Source organism: Schistosoma haematobium, chromosome 5 (genome assembly GCF_000699445.3).
Source record: "Schistosoma haematobium chromosome 5, whole genome shotgun sequence".
Lineage (NCBI taxonomy): Eukaryota > Metazoa > Platyhelminthes > Trematoda > Strigeidida > Schistosomatidae > Schistosoma > Schistosoma haematobium.
Window position 1 is genome coordinate 8,196,057 of NC_067200.1, and position 21,633 is coordinate 8,217,689.

Sequence of the window (21,633 nt, forward strand, 5' to 3'; positions counted from 1 at the left end):
AATCTCCCCTTGAACACTAATTCAACTATAGTTAAGTCAATACTTAACATCTGTAGTAGGTCTAGAACTCAGTCTTCTCAAGCTTACTTTCCAGAACAGTTTTCAACACAATATATAGACAAATTCTGTTTGTAAAGTTCAATTTCGTATACATTTATATACTGTAAATCATACTTCCTTATTATTATTATTATTATTTGAACACATAAATATTGGTACAAGAGGGCACCAAATATATATGCGCCACACCATATTTGTGTGTGTGTGGGCTGTGATACTGCCCGGGTGCCCAGACCGAAGCAGGTGGTTTTCTTAGGGGGCCACACCCCGAGCCTTTGACCTAAAGGTCTGATCCACAAGGCAGTGGAGCATCGTGAGGAGATGCAGTCCCATGGTAGCCGGTGACCAACGATTGGTTCATACGCCATTTGTTCCCGCAGGATACTGGAGCCCATGTGTACCACTGGTTTGGGATCCGGTTAAAGCGCCGAACATTCGCTTTTCGTCCTCTCATTTTCGTAAACAACACCCCCGCCACGAGAAGGCAGTGAGTAGGACTTCCCTGGCAGAGGCTGTATACGCGTGGCTGTGTGAGAGCATTTAGAGAGGGAGGGCGGGCCCACCCCACTCTCGGCCATACCAGGGCATTTGGCGGCAAAGTGCCCATAGCACGAGGCCTCGCCGAGACACAAACTGGGGTCGCTGGATTCAGAGTCCAGAGTGCTAACCGCTACACCACATACACAAATAAAAAACATTATAATATAGACATGAATATCCTATGAATGAAAGAGAACTCAGTTATGGGTCCATATTTGAATAATAATAAATTGAGTAATTATTTAATGAATCATTCGAAAGCTTACTGCTAGAGGAACTCAAAGATACAACAATTCATGTGTTTAGTAATTATTACAATAAAAATATCAATGATAATTCTTTGTAAGGTAATCCTGAAAGTTACAACTTACGCAATATTTGCCTTTATTATAGAAGCAGTTGACATTATTCGTTATTTAAAACAAGACGTTTTTGATAAAAAGGCATTTATAAATAAGTTTGACTGATTGATAACGTAATCATTCGATGATCAATAAGATCTATCTTCACAAACATAACAACATTTTAGTGCAAGTTCTTTGATGATATCTGCATTATTTGAAGGAATATAGTTTATGTATTAAAGTGGTTGAACATTTCCCACTAAAGATATTTGAATATAAAATTTATAATCAATTGTGAAAGTAACAATTGTTTCATCGTTCTGTATACAAATGCAAAATACAGAAGGTATAGTTGATTCAAAAGGATAGATGGTAATTTGGTTATTGAAATTATAAATCTTTATTAATTGAAGTGTATCACTTATACCTAGTCATCGTCTGTTCAGATGAATGGTGTTTACTGGTGTAAAAGTAAGTTACAAGAAAATAAGAATCATACAGAAATGTGTAACATTAATCCATAATGTTATTGTTTGTTTATCTGAGATTTGTTCTCAAATATTGACTACCTGGTTTGGATCTCCTCAGGAATTGCTATTAACATTTGGAGATATTTAGTAACATAGTTCAGAATCGGCCATATCTTTCCGATACTCGAACCTTGTACTTTCCACTTTAAATGTCAACGGGTTGTCCACTCAGCTAGTGTGTCCGGATAACTACCAGATTGTGCAACGAGAATGAATTATAATTCATTTGTGAGGGATCGAGATGTCTATATTTGATTAGTATCTATTGGCATTGTGCATCCTAATCCTACTGCCTAATATTGCTCTCAGTCACAAGCATTTTAATAAAGTCTTAATACTATCCTTCTAGGAATTTTTTGTCATTCTTGGAATTTAGTTGATCCACATTTCCGATTTTTCTCCAGCCAAATTAATATCCTTTATTGTTCACGTGCATTGATGTCGTTGATAACTTGTCATGTCTCGTAGCTGTTAGGGATAGGTTGAATACAACGACAAATGAAGACAACAAAACCTGCAATGACAATTTATCACAAATCAGTTCATCAAAGTGAAATGATTTAACACTTGTGATATAACTGAAAGCTCAATTATACATGTGATAGGCTATGACGATGTTTTTGTACAAAATGACAATAAAAGTCCTACAAATCAACATCAGAAATATTCTTATTAGTTAATGAAACGACGATATAGTAGTCGTATTATTTGGCCTAATAACAAGTTCGTAGGCTTATTTCACCACATGATTCGGTGTGGTAGGGTATCGCAATTACCACTAACACACACCTACATCATGAACTCAGTAGCTAAATAGATGACGCGACTGTGTGTAAAAGGAAACGTTGAGGTTAGACATTAACACCATTGGATGCCGCCTCAGTGGTCGAGTAGGTTAAGCGTCCGCGCGCGAGGCGGAAGGCCCTGGGTTCGAATCCCGCGCGTGGGATCGTGGATGCGCACCGCTGAGGAGTCCCACGGTAGAACGAAACGGCCATCCAGTACTTCCAGTTTTTCTATGGTGGTCTAGCTTCATTTGAATCATGATTTCAACTATTGAAATGTTATATTTATAGATTGTATATGTAGGTAGGTAACTTTAAATGATTAAAATGAAGTCCTCTGTGAAAACTACACTCGTACATAGCGTATTAATTCATGGAATGAACGGAAAAAAAGTTCAAAAATGCTGGGTTTAGTAATTTTATTAAATATTATGAAAGATTGTTTATCTTTTCATCCAGAAACTGATTTTATTTTAGGAATTTTCTTTTTGTGAACATGCAATCCATTAAAAAACTACATGATATTTCATTATTTTGTTTACTTTTTTAGCTAATCGCTTTGATTCAAGACGAAATTTAAAACTGGTAGGTGTTTGTTTATCAACGTTGATAATCATTTTGTTTTGATCATTGTATTTAGATATATTATCTCTGTGTTCCTGTGAGATATTAGATACAATACATAATTGAATGATGATCATCGGTTTTAATGCACAGTCCTATTTTGACTGTTTGAAATCACATAAATCTCGCTGAGTTAGCGAAAATACAAATGCTCACTGTTTTGTAATAATAATAATAATAATAATAATAATAATAATAATAATAATAATGACGAGAAGGTTAGGAGTACCTTTTTTTAAAAAAGGATGGTTGCTCGACAAAAACATACGGTACTAAAATATCTCGAATATTATATCATTTTACAAAGAAAAATTAAAAGTGGTTACTCTTAGAATAGATTTATCATTCTTTAAATATCGGTAAGCGGTTGTGGAGTTTATTGAACTTCAATGAATTCATGAACCGATCCAAATTAAACCTCAAAGCATTGGATGACCGTTTCACCCCAGTAAGAGGCTCTGCAGCAATGCGCGCCCACAACCTCGCACGTGGTTATGGAACCCCTGATCTTCATGTTCATTATATTGTTGACAAATGGTTTGTTAGAGATTGATAGTTTGTCAAGTGGTTATAGGTAATCCACAGGAAACTTTCCTAGATCTATGGTTTGTGCTAGTTAACACTCATAATCATGACATGCTTGTGATCAGAAAGAATATTTTGTTCTCTGGAGGGATCAACTTCATGTTGCCTAGTTTCTCAGGGTGAGGCGTTACCACCGAGCTATTTGAAAGATGACTGGTCTATTTTAAAAGTGAGATATTTTCAATATGACCAAACTAGTCTAATTGACTCGACACTGCAACGCATTAGAATGTTACCGTTTATTTTGTATTCAACATAAGTGATCCATTTTGTTAATACTATAGCTTTTTTTTCCTGATATACATCAGTTTGGCGATTCACAGAGATATTCTTCTCCTGGAACTTTACCATTAGATCCGTTAAAACAGGTAATCTCTGTTATTATTATTCCTTTAAAAATCTATATCATATGACAATAATAAAAATAATATTAATAATAATAGTTCTTTCTTCATAAATTTACAGAATACTATGCGAAAGCGAATTTTATAGGGACTATGTTATGTAATATTGGTGTAATACTTTCCAAATAACAACCTGATCATACACATGTACATACATATTTATGCAAAATTAAGTGTCATACTAGACAAATTGAAATATATAAGAAACAAGATAAATCACTTCACTCTGGACATTCAGAATCAATATTATCAGTGTATGTTTTTGTGAATACACTGAAAAGCGGAATTTAAACTTACATATGGCAAAAACTTCAAAAAACCTAAGTATTCCCTTCTAGACAACTTTTGTATAAAACCTAAATGGTAGAATTAAGATCGATCTCATATTAAGCCAATATGATATCACATTGTTTTAATAAATCTCGTCTTTTATTATGTCGATCAGTCGTCCTGTTGGAATACTGATATACACACTTCGCATATGCGAGGCTGACTTCCAACTTAAATGAGAAGAATAAGAATTACTAGGAAGTAGTTGTATTGCCGAAACGAATTAAAATATACAGAAAGTGGTTGGTATCTACGCATATATATATATATATATATACCGTGGACAATTGAGTCAACTGTCGATCAACAGCGCGCACCTCTTAGCTTTGAACTAACACATACACGGGCGCATGATATATCCCAACTGCCCTAACCTGTCATCTTTTAATTAGATTGTTCAATTTAGTACTTTTATTTCAATAAAGTGATTGATACAAGATTCCCATAGAATTCTTCATGTTTATCCTTGTTTGATTAGCCATGGAAACTGTTACAAGCGGAATATGCGTGGTCTCGCGGTTTGTGCGGTAATGGTGTTCGTGTGGGTATATTCGATACAGGATTGGCATCACCTGATCATAAGCACTTTTCATTAAGTAATATTATTGAAAGAACTGATTGGACAGTAGATATAACTAATGTAAGTTGCGGATAGCATTATAAAATGTTCAAAAACAACGTTCAACTAGATAGTTAATGAGTTTATATGCATCAATGCCAAGATTCGACTTAATAGTTTCAAATAAATTTATTTGAATCCAACTAGGTACTTAAGTATAGACTCGCCTACTATACTTCGTATGACAGTTTGAAGTGTGGTACCACTTGATTGTTCAAATGAAATTAAGCTGAATAAAGTTTGAACTTGTCTGTAAATGTTATTGGTTTTTCGACATTACTAATTGAGAGAATATTTATTGAATAAGTACACACCTTTAATGGCAAGCATCCAAATTGCGATTTGATAATTTAATACAAATGCTATATACATTTACAAATTATTATGACTTATTTTCATGACTGGAGGTGCAGATTCAAATTGTACGCTATTCCACATGAATGGTCTAACGTCGATCTGCCTTCAGAATATTCTACAACCGGTTTAATGCATGTCGCTGCCTAATGTCACTTCTTTTCCATATGGTATGGTGGATCTCTGTAATGAACTGTTCGATTTTCAATTCATTTATAATCTGTCCTTCTGTTAGACCAACAATTAATTTCCATGTGCTCAGATGAATGACGCCAAGAAACGGGATAATAGCTTCTATCTCTGTTTGTTTTAGGAAAATCTTTCATCACGGAACTGCTGACATTCCACAGTACAACTCAAAAAATTGAATCTCAGTAGCTTCTGAGTTTTTTTGTTCGCATTACTACTACTTCTCATTAATACTTTGATTTTTCGTCAATCTGTACTCCAGATATCGACTACATTCAATTAATACCGGGTATAAGCTAGCGCTACTAACTGACAGATCTGCCATATAACGTTGTTGAATGTGTATTGATTGCTATAGTTTCTGTTGAATACATTGACTTAGATAGAACAATCAGTTTTGTTCAACTAGAAAACCAACAATTAGAATCCCGATTTATATGAATTAATATTTTTGAGCTAACTAAATGCATGCCCAACCAGCACTCGTAATCTTAGGTCATCTGCTAAGTCGTTATTGGTCCACTATTCTGTAAGGAAGTCCTACTCATGCTTTCTCGCAGCAAGGGTGTTGTTGTTTACGAGATTGAGAAGAAGAAAAGCGAATGTCTGACGCTTTAACTGGGTTGGCGGGTATGGATGATGGATAATCCTGATTTCAAACCAAAGGTGCACATGGGCTTCAGGATCCTGAGGAGTATTGGCCACTGGCTACCATGGGACCATATCTCCTAATACTGCTTCACTGCCACGTGGACTAAACCTCTAAGTCTAAGGCTCGGAGAGTGACCCTAAAATCTAGATTGCTCCTACACCAAATCAACTTTCTAATCCATATTCAATACCGAAATTGTAATTACAGTCAGTTGTGTATATAAGTTGACATTGTTCATTTTATTTTTCAAAATATTTTGTAAATATCCTTTTATTGTGTATTTTAGAGATCCTATTCTGATGATTATATTGAGGCTTTAGATCGACATGGTCATGGAACATATGTCACAGGTTTAATTGTTGCTCAAAATCCTAATTTATACTACTCAAAATTTATTAATTCTTTTAATAAACATGACGATTCTACTTGTCCACCTTGGGGATTTGCACCACGTGCAGATTTATTCATATTTCGTGTATTCACTGATACACAAATATCTTATACATCATGGTTTTTAGATGCATTCAATTATGCGATTAGTCGAAAATTGCATGTTATCAATCTTAGTATTGGTGGACCAGATTTTTTAGATAAACCTTTTGTTGACAAGGTTAGTTGTGGTTTTTCGTTTTGATACAATAGATTAAGAGTTCTTTTTATGAGTAAAGGGTTGTGGGAATTTTTTGAGTTCTATTGAAATCACGAATCGATCTTATTGGATCACTATCATGTGATCATCATGATCTATGCTCTAATGTGTTGTGTGACATGGTTCAAATTCGTCCACAATGACACAGATCCGTTCACGTATTTAGTGTCGTTAGATCTTGACTTTTAAATTTCGTTTAAAATTTCTTTCCTGGAAATTCATTTTTTTCTTGTCATATTTTCTACTACCACTGATATGGTTGTGACTGCTAATACTCCGGCATTTGTCTTGACAGTTTCTTGGTGTTGATATAGTGTGTCAACTTGAGCCGATGCACATGTGTCTGGTTCTACTTTGTTTATGACTGACTAACTACCTAACTGACTGATTGAATGAATATTCGTGTTTAAGCTCGATATATCAGGTATTTGTGTTATATATATATTCTCGGATTTCAAGACAATCACTTTTAACACATAGTCTCTACTGATGTTTGTAACCTAAAGTTAGTTATTTACAGGTATTTCGCCAAACAAGAACACTTAAGTCTTGGAAGATATAAAAGTATAACAATATTCAACTTCCGTAAAAGACATGATTTCAACGTAACATAATTAAGTACAGCCTATGCTTAAATTTCTTCTTCAGCATTGAAATGTCTTAGTAACCGATAAACTAAAAACAGTATTTCTTGATCATGATGAGTTCCAAATGGGACGAAACTCATATCCACTGCTAACCACTATCCAAAGCATAGCTTTGTTCTTTATTAAAACTCCACTGATTAGTATTTAAGGAGAGAAGATGCAAGCAATCGATTTCTATTGTTTAGTAGTTGAATCTTATACAGACCACATTGAATCTAGCTACTTAGTCCAAAGTCACTGGTTTGATTTCCACCGTAATATATAATTTTCTCACCAACTTAAGTTTAGCATTATTTATCATTTAGTAAGTGATAGTCTATCAACCTTGCCTAGGCCTAACACAAATAATAATAACGATAACGATAATAACGATTATATATATTGGATATTTTCGATTAGTAAAGCGTGACATTCTCATTTTTGGACCTTTAATTGACCCAACGTATCATTTTCTTCTAATATTCACTTTGAACATTATTCAATGCGTTTTCCTAGTTTGTCTACTTATTTGGTTCCATCCAATCAGTGTGGTGTCAAGAGAGATTGGACAACAACTCATCATATCGAAAATGTATATGTTTCGAAATAATAATTACTCATTGCGAGCTAGTGTCAGTTAGGGAATTATTTATTTATTCACTTGAACACATAAACCTTGGTAATAAGAGCTACAAAATTATGTAAGTATCACTGGGATACTAGCTAGTTGCATAAACTGTAATAGGTGGTTTTCTTAGAGAACAACTCCCTGACCCTTCGACCTACAGATCTAATCCACAAGGCAGTGGAGTAAAGTAAAGAGATGTGGTTTCATGACAGCCGGTCACGAACAATAAGTTCATACACCATTTGTCTTTTCAGGATTCTGAGGCCTATATGCACCATTTGTTTGGAATCAGGGTTTTCCAACTCTCCGACATGGATCCTTTGTATCCATCAACACTGTCAAAACGTCGAACATTCGCTTTATTTCTTCTCAATTTCGTTAATAACACCAGCACCCCCGTTGCGAGAAGGCAGTGAGTAGGACTTCACTGACTAAGGGCATAAACAAGGACGTGTTTACTGCGCAACAGTTCGTTCCGTCCTACTTTATGGCAGTGAAACATGGCCGGTAAGAGTAAAGGATATTCGTAGGTTACTAGTATTTGATCATAGGTGTCTTCGAAACATTGCTCGTATATCCTGGGACCATCGAGTAAGTAACGCAGATGTTAGGAAACGGGTACTAGGTAAGGGTGGCAAATCAATTGATGACGTAGTGAAACTCCATCAGTTGAGATGGCTGGGACACGTGTTACGTATGCCCAATCACCGAATGCGTCGACGTGCGATGTTTAATGGTATTGGAGTAGATTGGAAGAAAGCTAGGGGCAGCCAGACCAAAACATGGCACAAGTCCATGAAGTCACTGACAAGTGAACTGATCCATGTTGGTAGGTGTAGACTACCTGGTTGGGGACCGCAAGATGATAACAACCGATGGTTAGAGACCCTGAATGACATAGCTCAAAATCGTTTGCAATGGAGCAGGTGCATCCACTCTTTGAGTTCTCCCAAATTCTAATCTCCTGATTTCTTCATGTTCCTTTCTGTTTTCTCTTCCCAAATTTATTTCACTGGATTATAGTCCTTGAATAACATCTTCAAACCCTAATGTTTCCGATTACTGCTTATACTCTTACTACCTCTACCACTACGTAGTTTGAGTCGACAACTGCATCTGTGTGCTAATGTGGTGTGGCAACTCGAACTGATGTATGAATGTACGAAGTTCCACGTTGTTACTGACTGACTGACTGAAGGGCATAAACACGTGACCATAGGAGAGCATTTCGAGAGAGAGAGAGAGCTAACTCTTCTCACCTCCAATCATGCCAGGGTATTTGGATGCAGTTATTGATTAGCTTATCAAAGATGCCGCATTGCACCTGACTCTCTTAAATGGAAACTCAAATTCAAAGTGCTTGTGTATGTATCTTTCTATTTAAAGCTCATCAGACGAATGCATATCTAAATTCCAGTGTTAATTATCACATGACAACTTAAATCCTGTACTTATTCACTACTGCTAACCACTTTTGGTAATACAAATCAATCATTCACTAATCATAATCATAATAATAATATAAATTAAGACATCAGCTTAAATAAATGTTTCATTTCAACACAGATTAAATCATTTATATTCACTTCCGAATGGTAATAATAGAGAAAATTACACATACACTAATAACAGTAAATACCATGACTACTTTTTATTGTTTATCGAAAACACTTGTGGGAAGCACTATATATATATATATATATATATATATATATATATATATATGTATTGGATATCATTTTTAACAGATTGTGTAACAGTTGTTCACTTCATGTATGATCTGTGTTATATATATAGTAAGCTTTATCACTTGTTTTGTAGTACCAATGTTAATATAGTTTCTTTGATAGTGATCTATCCCTTACCTCTACTACTATTGCTAATTATCATCATTGCAGTATCTTGCTGTAGGTACATATATGTGTATGTACATGTTGATTAGTGTAATTATTTTAACTTATACAAAATGGAATAAACAAAGATGATAGAGGATGTAAACAGTGGCTTTATTAATAAAGAAACTAAATAAATTAATCTGTTGGAATAGTACTAATTATTGTAGGGTAATTGAATGAATTTTGCACTACATCGTAAATTAATTGTAGTTGAATGTGAATAATCGGAGATAGGTTCAGTGAACATAACGATTAGGTGTTTGGCGTTAGTGCTAACTATCTTAGGTTCGATCCTTAGTCGAGTTTGTAGGTGAGCATTTCTGAAGAGAATCATACTAGCACGAAACAGTTTTCCAATGTTTCCTAGATTTCAGTGGTTATCTAACTTAGATTAGTCGGTTACGTAAACCATTAAGTTCAAGAATCTTCACAAACCCTGTATACTAATGAGATTAACTCGTTTGAATAATGTATTGTGTAGTAGAATAGAAACATCTAGGGACAAATCAAACACATATTATACGCCAAATTATATCATAATTGTATGTTTGTAATCGAAAGATGCTTCTAATCAAAATATGTTGAGGTTTCTATATATTGATTCTCATTCTAACATATGAATCAGTGATATTCGTAGTGAAAGAGATATGAAATAAAATGAAATGTTTACTTTTCCTACTTATTGTAGTGATCAATCAAAGTCTCTTATTTTAAATGAAGTATTTTATTCATTTGGATTTGTTATTGAATTATTAAGGTTTTAGAATTATCTGCAAATGGAATACTATTAGTTTCTGCTATCGGGAATGATGGCCCTTTATTTGGAACCTTAAATAATCCAGCTGATCAAATGGATGTCTTAGGTGTTGGTGGTGTGGATGCTTTGGGTCGTGTTGCAAGATTTTCTTCACGTGGAATGACTGGTTGGGTAAGAAATACAATGTTTGAGTTTGATTTGCTTTGTTATAGATAGTTATCCTATTTTTGTTCAGAGTTCAGGTTGAGTTACTTGGTTTTCAATACATACTTTAGAAATAAATGCACATATTTAGTTAAAATTCTTCATTGCCTACATACATGTATATGGTCTATCGAATAAATACTCTAAGGGACCTACTAAGTTGTTTAGTAAAGTTTGGTGAAATAAACTTTCATGAAATTTGTTAAGTTTTCATGTTCGTTCCCGAGGATAACTCACGTCTCAGTGGAGACGTTGAAGAATACAAAAACGATACAAGGCTAAGATCGTCGTTTATTTCTATAAAGCACGATTAAAGAACGATAAATACCCTGTTGAAACTGACTTCTATAAATGTTTTACATTGTGGAATTGGAGACAAATTTGGTTCATTACCATAAGTGATAAGTATTTTGAAAGTTGTGAGATTGTGAAAATTTGAATCTCACAATGTAATTTCAATGATATCTGTTCGCGTATTCTTTGAGCATTTTGTGTATAATCAGTTTTATTACTCATTAGATTATTTTTATTATTCCTACGTTTATTTATCTCCATTGGATTTTACACTTTTAATCTTGATCAAATTTTAGGAACTTCCAGCTGGTTATGGACGTGTAAAACCGGATATTGTTACTTTTTCCACTGGTGTTATCAGTTCTAATCTAGACGGAAAATGTCGTGTATTATCAGGAACTAGCGTAGCATCTCCAATTGTAACAGGCGTTGTTAGTTTATTAATTAAGTGAGTGTAAACGTGTTTTATTACTGAGTATGAGTTTTTATTGTGCTGGTACCTATCGTGTTTTCCTTTCATACCGATTTCACTCTATCTTATAATGAAATATAACTATGTTATATTCATACATTGTTGTATCTTTCCAGATGATGGGATTCAGCGAGAGAAATGTACGAATTGACTGTTTAATTCATTTTTGTATTGGTTGTTTAAAGCGAACGGTACTAGGTTTGAATCTCGGAGTGAATATCAACTCTGGGATGCAGGTATATTCAGCTGACAAGTCCCAAATAGTGTGAAACACGTGCTGCACCCCATTGCTAGCTACCATCTGTGCTTAAAATTCATTGTTGTTTGCTTCAATTCTTATATTACTGTTATTTGTTCATATTCTGCATTTCGTGTACCTTTTGTATTATTGTTTAGAATGATATTTTGTGACTCGGTTGTTTGTTTCAAATTGTGTTCTGTCATTTTCTTGCGGAACAATTCATCACCATTATGTAGTATATTATTTATAATAAGCTATTTCACTTTCCATCACACTACATGTTATTCTATAAACGTTGAAAGCAATTATTGACTAAGTGGATAACTCACTCCGTGTTTGATGTAAAAAGCGCTAGATTCAAGTTATAGGATGAATATTAACAATGGGATCTAGCTTATGAATCCTATATAAGATAAGACGTTTGTTTCGGATTCCACTGCTAACCATTATCCAACCTTGCTTAAATATGTTTGTGACTTAATAAGAATAACACGACAATTCATTCAAGATATAGGTATGCTGAAATAAATTAATCACTTTCAGTTCTTAAGTTCAATAACAGAAAGATTCCATACACTTACAAATGAACTCATTGTTGGTTGTTAAGACATAATAGTCTACGCGGTATTAACTATTTGGAAGGATTAATTCAGTATGTTGATGATTTTCACAGATGGACATTCGTTTTTATCACATGTACTGTGATAACATCTTTTATTCATCCAACCGTCAAAAATTCTCCCAAGTATTAGTGTGGTGAGTGTGGAAGTCAGTGGAGATAATCCAATGTATTTCAACACAAAATTACAGAATCAATTGGTAAAATCTGAGAACCATACAGTAAGTACTTCATTTGCAAAGTATCCATCAATTGTCTCAAACTTGACTGCTTCTTTTGCCAATGTCAATCAATCGTCTTAGACTTCATTGTTCTTTCGTTTCCCCACCAATCATTTATTGTTCTCGTTCTCTTTCCTTTGAGGTTTTTAACCTTCTGCTATCAGGGATTTTCCTTTCGATTAATGATACATACTACTTAAATTTGTCGACATCAGTAGTACACACCACAATAGGAAGACTGTTTACTAACTGGAGAAATAAATTTGGTTATTTTCATGTCTTATCAAATTTAAAAAGGCAAATTAATTTACAAAAACATTTATTTACATTAATTTCAGTGCTGCTTTAAATCATAATGCCAACTTAATTAATCATGAAAATGGTAGTCTATATTATATGAATAATGTAGATAACTATCCATTTGTACCTATTAATCCAATAAGTATTAAACAAGCTTTAATAGCCAGTGCAAATCAACTAGATTCAGTACGTGTATTTGGTACCAATTCAATAAAATGGTTACAAGAGACTGATCAAAGTAGTATGTTTGAACAAGGCGCTGGTTTGGTAAATCTTCAGTCGGCCCTAGAGGTAGGTAATAATCAGCTTGTGCATACTGAATTAATTGAAGTTTCCCAATAAAACAACAGTAATAGTGATCATTCTTTGGTTATTTTTTTCATGTTTTCGATACCTTCTTACGCGTTGAAAAGGTTTGCGGTTAACTAAATTCAATAGCTCAATGGATAATTCTTTAGGTGTTTTAACCGAAAAGTCCTGGATTCTGGTTCCGATGTGAATACTAACACTAAAATATAGGTGCATCCAACTAATGAATCTGAAAAAGGATGGAAAGTGCAACATGAATTTCATTGTTGCATACATATCAAGTATATTCTGTTTACATCTTTGTAGATTTTTGGTCGAAAATGCTGCAATAAGTACAGTGATAATTTGTATCATTCTATTTTTCCGTACTCATTGATAATGCATTTCATATTAAACAGTCCTGTTATTCTGAAAATGAAAACATTCTTTAATCTGTTATTAAAAAAGTATTGATATGGTACGATTTATTATTAAGTAGTCGTTCGAATGAAATATCATGGATCGGTACGGTGGTCTTACCTTGCTTCCATGGTTCAACAGAAAAACTCCAGAGAATCTTAAAACTACACAGAATTAAGGCATGTTGCAAAACAACTATCAGATAAACTATCGCCACTGCTCCATAATACACTACCGGAATTCATTATTACTAGCATGTTGATTCCACTTGGTGTAAAACATCTTTTGGTGATAATAATGATCGAACAAGACCGATCTTTACAACCCATTGTATACCTGACTAACATAATGGAATATGACAGATTGGCATAAACGCATCTGGATTTTACCATATGTAGATTGATTTCAATCTGTTGCACAGTCATCAGTATTCACATGATTATCAAGATAGATGAGAAATTGACTTGCAAACTTCTTACATATTGTATTGTAGATTCATACTTTACATTCTCTATAGTGATGATTTCAATATAAAAATGTCTTTTTTAACTGAATTATTCAAGTATTACATCAATCAGCATTACCTGTTTTATCTTGATTATTTAGGTCGTCATACTAGAAAAATCTTATATGTTGCATGTTCAATTTATTGGTTGAGTAAATACTTTTTTGTTATATCACATTTTACAGATTGTACAGCGTATGAAACCTCAAGCAAGTCTAATGCCTAGTTATTTGGATTTAACTCAATGTCCATATATGTGGCCATATTGTTCTCAACCATTGTACTCTACCATGCAACCAATTATCATCAATGTAAGTTGTTTCTTTATCCGTCTTATACTTTAGTTTATATTAATTTCAATAGTTGAGATCATGAGCCAATTGAAGCTAGACCACCATGGAAAACCTTGAAGCACTGGACAGCCGTTCCGTCCTATTGTGGGACTCCTCAGCAGTGCGCATCCACGACCCTGCCTCCCTGGATTCGAACTCAGGACCCATCAGTATCGCGCCAGGCACCTAATTTGTTATATGTGCAAAAATAACGATATAATGGGAAATTAAAATGTTTTTTTTTGCTTGTCACATTATACTACTGTTGTAGTCGACATAAGTAGCATAGACCGCATTACGATAGTAAGACAGACGACAAAGATTATGCTATCTTTAGACTAGATACTCAATTGATATGATCTATTTATTTATTATAATTAATGACTTTATTCAATATTATACTTTTGGTACAGTATAGAATTCTCAGCACAGGGTATTTCAAGAAGTTTCTTTTACAAAAAAATAGAAAAAAAGCAGTGAACGAAACTGATTAACTGCGTACTTATCTGCATAACTTATATATATAAACTACCTGGAATCAAATGAGATGTCTTTTCAAAGAAGATTTAAATCTGTACAACCTTTTAATTAGAGAAATGTTTAATAATACAAGTTATTGACTAGGTCAACACTAACAACTTGTTCGTTACATAGTATATTTGGTAGATAAGGTATTGTAGAGCTTTTATATTTTTGCTAGCACAGATTCTAATGTGTTGACATCTCGTTCTACCAGGAGACATACAAGGAGAAAAATATGAATGAAGTGGATGGTTGGTATCTGATAACACCTGTCAGGAGTTTGCAAAACTTTCGGTGTCTGTCCACACCTATATTATTAGATCAGATTAGATCTGTAGGTCAAAGGATCAAGGAGTTGTTCTCCAGGAAAACCACCTATTTTCGTCTATGCAACTGGGTAGCATCACAGTGATGCTCACAATGAGCAATTATTATTTAGAAACATAAATAAATGAATTAAAATATGAGGGGAAACATAATTTGAAAAAAAATGAGTTCAGTAAAATTGTCTGGCAGATATCTGTCTCAGATTACAGCCAATATGATTTCATGTAATATTTGTTCTTTATGTTGTTTTGTTTTTGTTCTGTGGAGTTTTCCTTATCTTTGTATTATATATTCAATGCCTGTTATTATAAGGCGTGCTTTTAGAGATTGTTGAGGTATATTTTTTTATCCTCAAACCACTCATTTATCTAAGACAGTCATTGCAAACTGGGAAGTACTAGATAAGTGTTTTTCTCCTACATAAGATTTTTCAATAATATGTACTTATAATGCACCTTGGCGACCGAATACTGAATTTCAAGTTCTCACAGCAATACCCTAGTCATCAGACCACTGAGTTGATATCCACTGCTTTACATTTATAGCCTAGGTGTATTCACATTGATACTCAACCATCGCCCGACACTGTTAGTAAGTAACTTACTCGGTACTGACATAGTTGAACTCCACTGATCACGGTTTCTCATTAGAACTCCGAAAATCACCTCTGTAAACTAGTCAGCAGTGAGCATATAATGATTATTAATGTGAAGCGTTTGTGTAGGTTGTTCAATTTCATAGTTTTGATCATGGACTAGCGTTAGTTAGATAACCGCTGTGTTTGATTGTCTCTAGAGTCGTAAGTGCACAATTTTCCAATGTTTTCCAGCATCCAGTGATTGTTTAACTTGAATCGGTTCATTATATAAATTACACATTTTGTTTAAATGTTATATGCCTTTTTTTTCTTGCTGAATTTTTCAGTAATCATAGTCCGATCATAAAATCTTCCATACTTTCTTAAATGTAAAAATTTATGAGTTATTCACCCTAAATCACTAATGAATTTCCCACTTGGGCACCAGTTTTATGGCATAACAAGTAGCTATTCAAATTTCAGCTTAATTTGATTTTGTTTTCAGTACAAGAACTTCTATGTCATAATTTATTTCAGGATCAGGTACATCGAAGATAAAGAATTCACAGTTACTCACTGAAGACAATAATGAATGGTTGCGCAATATGGTGGATTGGTTGAAGTTCTATTAACACCGTTGGATGCTGGATAGGCGTTCGCGCGCGAGACGGAAGGTCCTAGGTTCGGGTCCCGCGTGGGGGATCGTGGACACGCACTGCTTAGGAGTCTCATACTAGGACGAAACGGCCGTCCAGTGCTACCAGGTTTTCCATGGTGGTCTAGCCTAAATTGTTGGTACAATATTCTACATTATACCAACTTTTATAAGATAATGACGACTGTAACACTTAATTACTTATTGGCATCAAAGTATACTATGGGATCTGATGAAATTATTACATTTCCAAAACCTCAGTAACAATATATAAACTGAAGAGATGGAAAACAAAAGATTACCCAAAATAGTCTATTGTCATTGAATAAAGAAAATTCAGCGAAGAAAATTCCCTTTTCCACACAAGCTTTCACTTATGCTGCACATTCGTATTTATAGTTATATGGTAATTATATATGTGTAGAGTGATAGAAAAGATTACATCATAAAGTGATTTGAGGCTCTAAATATCAAATGAGGTTGCGTAATAATCAGAGGATTAGAGAATAATAGAAGGACGAAAATAATTTACGGCTAATAATTATGAAAGGCTATTGTCAGCTTGATAGACATGAAGAAATAATGCCTAACAAAAATTATTCAGAGAATTATTATCATAATTATTTCGAGCAACTTAGCAAGGACGCATCTAATCGGTCTATGAGAATCGTCATCATCATGTATTCTTACCCATTCACAACTGCAATCGAGAACAGTTTTTCTAAACATTTTTGGGCAGAGATGGATTCTGCCTAGCAGTGGGATGTAGGACGCGCGTTTCGTCTTATTTTGGACTCGTCAGATGGGTGTAGTTGTTCACTCTAAGACTCGAACTCAGTACTGTTCGCTTCAGACGCCATTGTGTTGTCTGTCCACTTAGCTACTGAGTTCAGATAGCCATTGGCTTATGTAATGAGCCAAATTTTAATTCCTTGACATTGGTCGCTTGAATCTTCGTATTACTGTTTACGATTACAAATGAGTCCCAGAGTGACCCATTTGGAATATCAAGGTAATTCTCACAGGATTCACAAATCCCAAAAGTGACTAATTATTTTGCAGTTATAAAAAATAAACAGTGAGAAGATTCAAAGAACCAACACATTTAACTTACAATTAATCCGAATTTCTATTGTTTAGTAAATTATTAGCCCGATGGAATTTAGAAAGATGCTCAATTTTCGATTCACATTTAATCGTTGATTTACCTGGGCTGAATGTTCGTCACAGATATCTGTATATGGTGTCCTATAAATGTGTGAACTAATTACTAAACCTGTTTGTCTTGGATACTACGACCAATCACTTTGTACTTTAAACCTTACTAACATGCATCAGTCTAACGTCGATCGTCTATGTTTAACCACTGGTGGACTGTTGATGGATGTCGTGTCGTGATAATACGTGAACATATAAGCGATTAGCCGCTAAATGTCTTGATCATATTTTGGTCATTTTTCCAGACGATCACCTTTCTGTACTCACAAAATTTAGGCTCATACTATTTCACGTTCCAAAATTTAGTAACAAAAGTATAGAGCTATCGGGCAGCTAAAATGATGAGCAGTAAAATTGACGACGGAACAAATGTATTGCCATTTGTGAGTAGCACGTTACACGTAATAGAATCAACATTTTATACGAAACAAAGTTCGTATTTGTTAAACAGATTTGTTTTTTTCTTTGAATAAACTTTGTAAATCTTATATAGCTGATAATAGACACGGTTTATATATTCTTCCCCATCTTTTTTTTTTAAACACTAAGATAACAATTTTAAATTCTATGGATGTTGTTGGTCGTATAGAGAAACCGCCTATTTATCATCCATACATTAATTATAACGGACATCGTCTACATGTTGGCATTTCATATTCTCAATATCTTTGGCCATGGGTTGGATATTTAGCTGTTTATCTAAGTGTAACACCTGATTCTATTGACGATATTATACCATCTTCACGTTTCTCTGGTGTTGCCGAAGGTTATATCAGTCTTGTTGTGGAATCTTATGATAATGTAGGTAATCGTTTATATGTTTGAAGTTTATAGTATTCATTTTGATTGTATATGACGTTGTTATGCACATAATGGTGATAATAATAACATTCATAACAAACGAAACATATGATCTGTGTTTTAATTCATGTTATTTTGTCACACACACACACACTCTCTCTGTGACTAACTCCTTATATTTTTTGCTTTGAAAATAATATGGGCTAAAATAGGTGTTATGTGGTTTGATAGTCAATTGCTTATCATTGAACTCAATAAATCAGTTATGTAGAGAATTGTTTTGCACCATTTTTAATCGAACTATCGTTCACGTATGTTGTTTAAAGTTGGAAGTAAGTGCTGTATGACATACTGACCTGAAAAAAATGTACTCAATATAGGACCTGAAATTGTCATGTTAAATCCTTGATGAATTTGTGATTGAATAATGCTGTAGAATGTCAACATAGGATGAAACAGCCAACTAATACTTCCTGGTTACTAATAGTTTTCCACCTGTTGTAAATTTATGGTGAAAATCATCTTTGAAAGTGGTAATTTATTATTTCGTTATTATGATACTAAAATATACAATTTTGAACTTACTGTCTTTAACTTTTGCTTTTCTACACTTCCACAGATTCGAAATCTATCATTAAGCACAAATTTACGATTACCAATTAAAGCTAACATTGTACCTATTCCACATCGATCGTAAGTTTTTTTATCTGATTGTTCAAATAACTGTATTCACAGGTAGTTTGCTAACTGAAATCTCTTTTCATCTTTAATGCCCTGAGTGTCACATATCACATTTAAATCATCTATTGTCTCCGGTACGTATCTTTCTCACGTCTAATTTACGTTCACGTGCGAAATCTAAGGTTTTCAAATCTGATTCACGGTTGTGATGTAAATGCATACAGTTGAGTACCATACATACTACGTCAAAATGACCGTCCAGTACTTTCAGGTTATTGATAATTGTGTAATTTAGATCGGTTCATGATCTTAATGAAAATCTTTTTTTCGTTTTATTTAGAAAACGAATTCTCTTTGATCAATTTCATAGTATTCATTATCCATCTGGTTTTATTCCTCGAGATGATTTGACCCGATCAAAGGAACCATTAGATTGGTAAATATTTCAGGATTTTTTACTTTTTCTTGCGTCACTCATCTTACTTGCCTTATTGTTTTTTTTTATAAAAATTTTATTAGGTAGATTTTCATCTACACTGCGTTCATATCAGTTAGTCAGTCATAATCAATCAATCAATCAATCAGTAACAACGTAGAACTTCGTATGTACGTACATCAGTTCGAGTTGCCATACCATATTAGCACAGAGATACAGTTGTCGATTCAAATCCCATAGTGATAGAGGTAGTAAGAGTATAAGCAGTAATCGGAAAGATTAGGGTTTGGAGATGTTATTCAAAGAGTATAATCCAGTGAAATAAAGTTGTGAAAAGAAAAAAAGACAAGGAGGAATCAGGAGATTAGAATTTAGGAGAACACAGAGAGTGGATGCACCTGCGCCATTGCAAACGATTTTGAGCTATGTCATTCAGGGTCTCTAACCATCGGTTGCTATCATCTTGCGGTCCCCAACCAGGTAGTCTACACCTACCAACATAACTCAGTCCACTTGTCAGTGACTTCATGGACTTGTGCCATGTCATAATCATTATAGAGCCTGGGAGAAATATGTGTTAATCCATGTTACAATATTAAATTTTCATTACGTGTTTATTTGGAAAGGTTTCTAAATGATTATAACACCAATGGATAATGAAAAACGACAGTACACTGTAAGCATATTACAAAAAGATAGGATGAAATGGTTCATGTGTCCGTGTGTACAGTGTTAGATAAAGGATGAATCCTAAACCTGGTTGTTTCTATGCATTTTGAAGTAGATAAATAATTCTCCCTATCCTTATCTGTATCAGGACATTCATTTAATGAAGACATTCACTTTGCTTTCATCTCATTCAATCAATTATGATTATTTGTGTATTATTTATTCGGTGATTTGTACTTTTCATCATACACTTTTACGACTAGTAACATCTTCCATGACCTCTTTTGAGCTGTATACACTTGTTTCACTTTTTGAAATGTGGTTTTTTATGATAATTGTTCAATAAACATTGAATCCCTTAACATTTTTCTAGGTTAGGAGATCATATTCACACAAATTTTCTCGATTTATACACACATTTACGTAGAAAAAGTTATTTCATTGAAGTATTAACTTCTACATTTGACTGTTTCAATGCGTCTAATTATGGTAAGTACTTGCAAATTATTCCTTTTTTTTCTGAATTATACACTGTACTGTACGTTGGACTTAGTTCTTATGTATTAATGTTCAGGGAGATAGTCTTACCGATTGATAAGTAAACTGAGCTACTAGTATGTTTTGTGAGATTTGAGATTAATCTTCAGCGAAAATGATAAAGTTATCAGAAATTAGTCGCAGACTTATTACTCAGTTCTCTATTATTTATGACTTTTGTTATGTACACATGTGATCATGCAGTCGATATGCATAATCCTGTGAATTTTTGAATTATCAGCGTAGGGTTGTGGAGATTGTTGAGTTTAGATCGACTTCATGAGTGGATCAATATCAAACCACTTATAAAAACCTGAAAGCGCTAGACGGTGCACTGCTGAGGGGTCTCAAACTAGGTGGAAACGGTCGTCCAATGCTTCCAGGTTTTCAATGATAGTCTAACATTGATCCATTCATGATGTCAATCTAAATTTTTGAATTAGCATTGCGATTACAATCCAAGGATATAAATCTATCTATCAGAGTTACAAGGAAATGTTGTTATTATTATTATTAGATGTTATGATTTTCGATTGTTATTCGCAATCATTAGTGTTATTAGCCAACAAGTCATCGATGTGATCATGATGAGTAAACGATATGTGGATTCCATCATTAAGTGATTCAATAAAATGGATGAAATAAAGTAGTTTTAAATTCATAACCGGGCCAAAATGAGAATATTTTAAAAATTTCTTTGACTTAATTCCATGTATTTCTTAAACAGATTATTTTTTTGAATA

The 21,633-nt window shown here is 33.9% G+C and overlaps 1 protein-coding gene across 1 annotated transcript in view; it reads left to right on the forward strand.

Moving 5' to 3' along the window:
• MBTPS1 (Membrane-bound transcription factor site-1 protease) overlaps window positions 1-21,633 on the forward strand; it is a 48,893-nt gene that overhangs the window by 12,025 nt on the left and 15,235 nt on the right. The window contains exons 5-16 of the mRNA XM_012945293.3: window positions 2,810-2,844; window positions 3,777-3,836; window positions 4,681-4,842; window positions 6,303-6,626; window positions 10,572-10,742; window positions 11,366-11,517; window positions 12,961-13,213; window positions 14,321-14,446; window positions 18,316-18,567; window positions 19,187-19,260; window positions 19,589-19,684; window positions 20,727-20,842. Of these exons, the coding sequence (XP_012800747.2) occupies window positions 2,810-2,844; window positions 3,777-3,836; window positions 4,681-4,842; window positions 6,303-6,626; window positions 10,572-10,742; window positions 11,366-11,517; window positions 12,961-13,213; window positions 14,321-14,446; window positions 18,316-18,567; window positions 19,187-19,260; window positions 19,589-19,684; window positions 20,727-20,842 (1,821 nt within the window). The remainder of the gene's footprint in view (window positions 1-2,809; window positions 2,845-3,776; window positions 3,837-4,680; window positions 4,843-6,302; window positions 6,627-10,571; window positions 10,743-11,365; window positions 11,518-12,960; window positions 13,214-14,320; window positions 14,447-18,315; window positions 18,568-19,186; window positions 19,261-19,588; window positions 19,685-20,726; window positions 20,843-21,633) is intronic.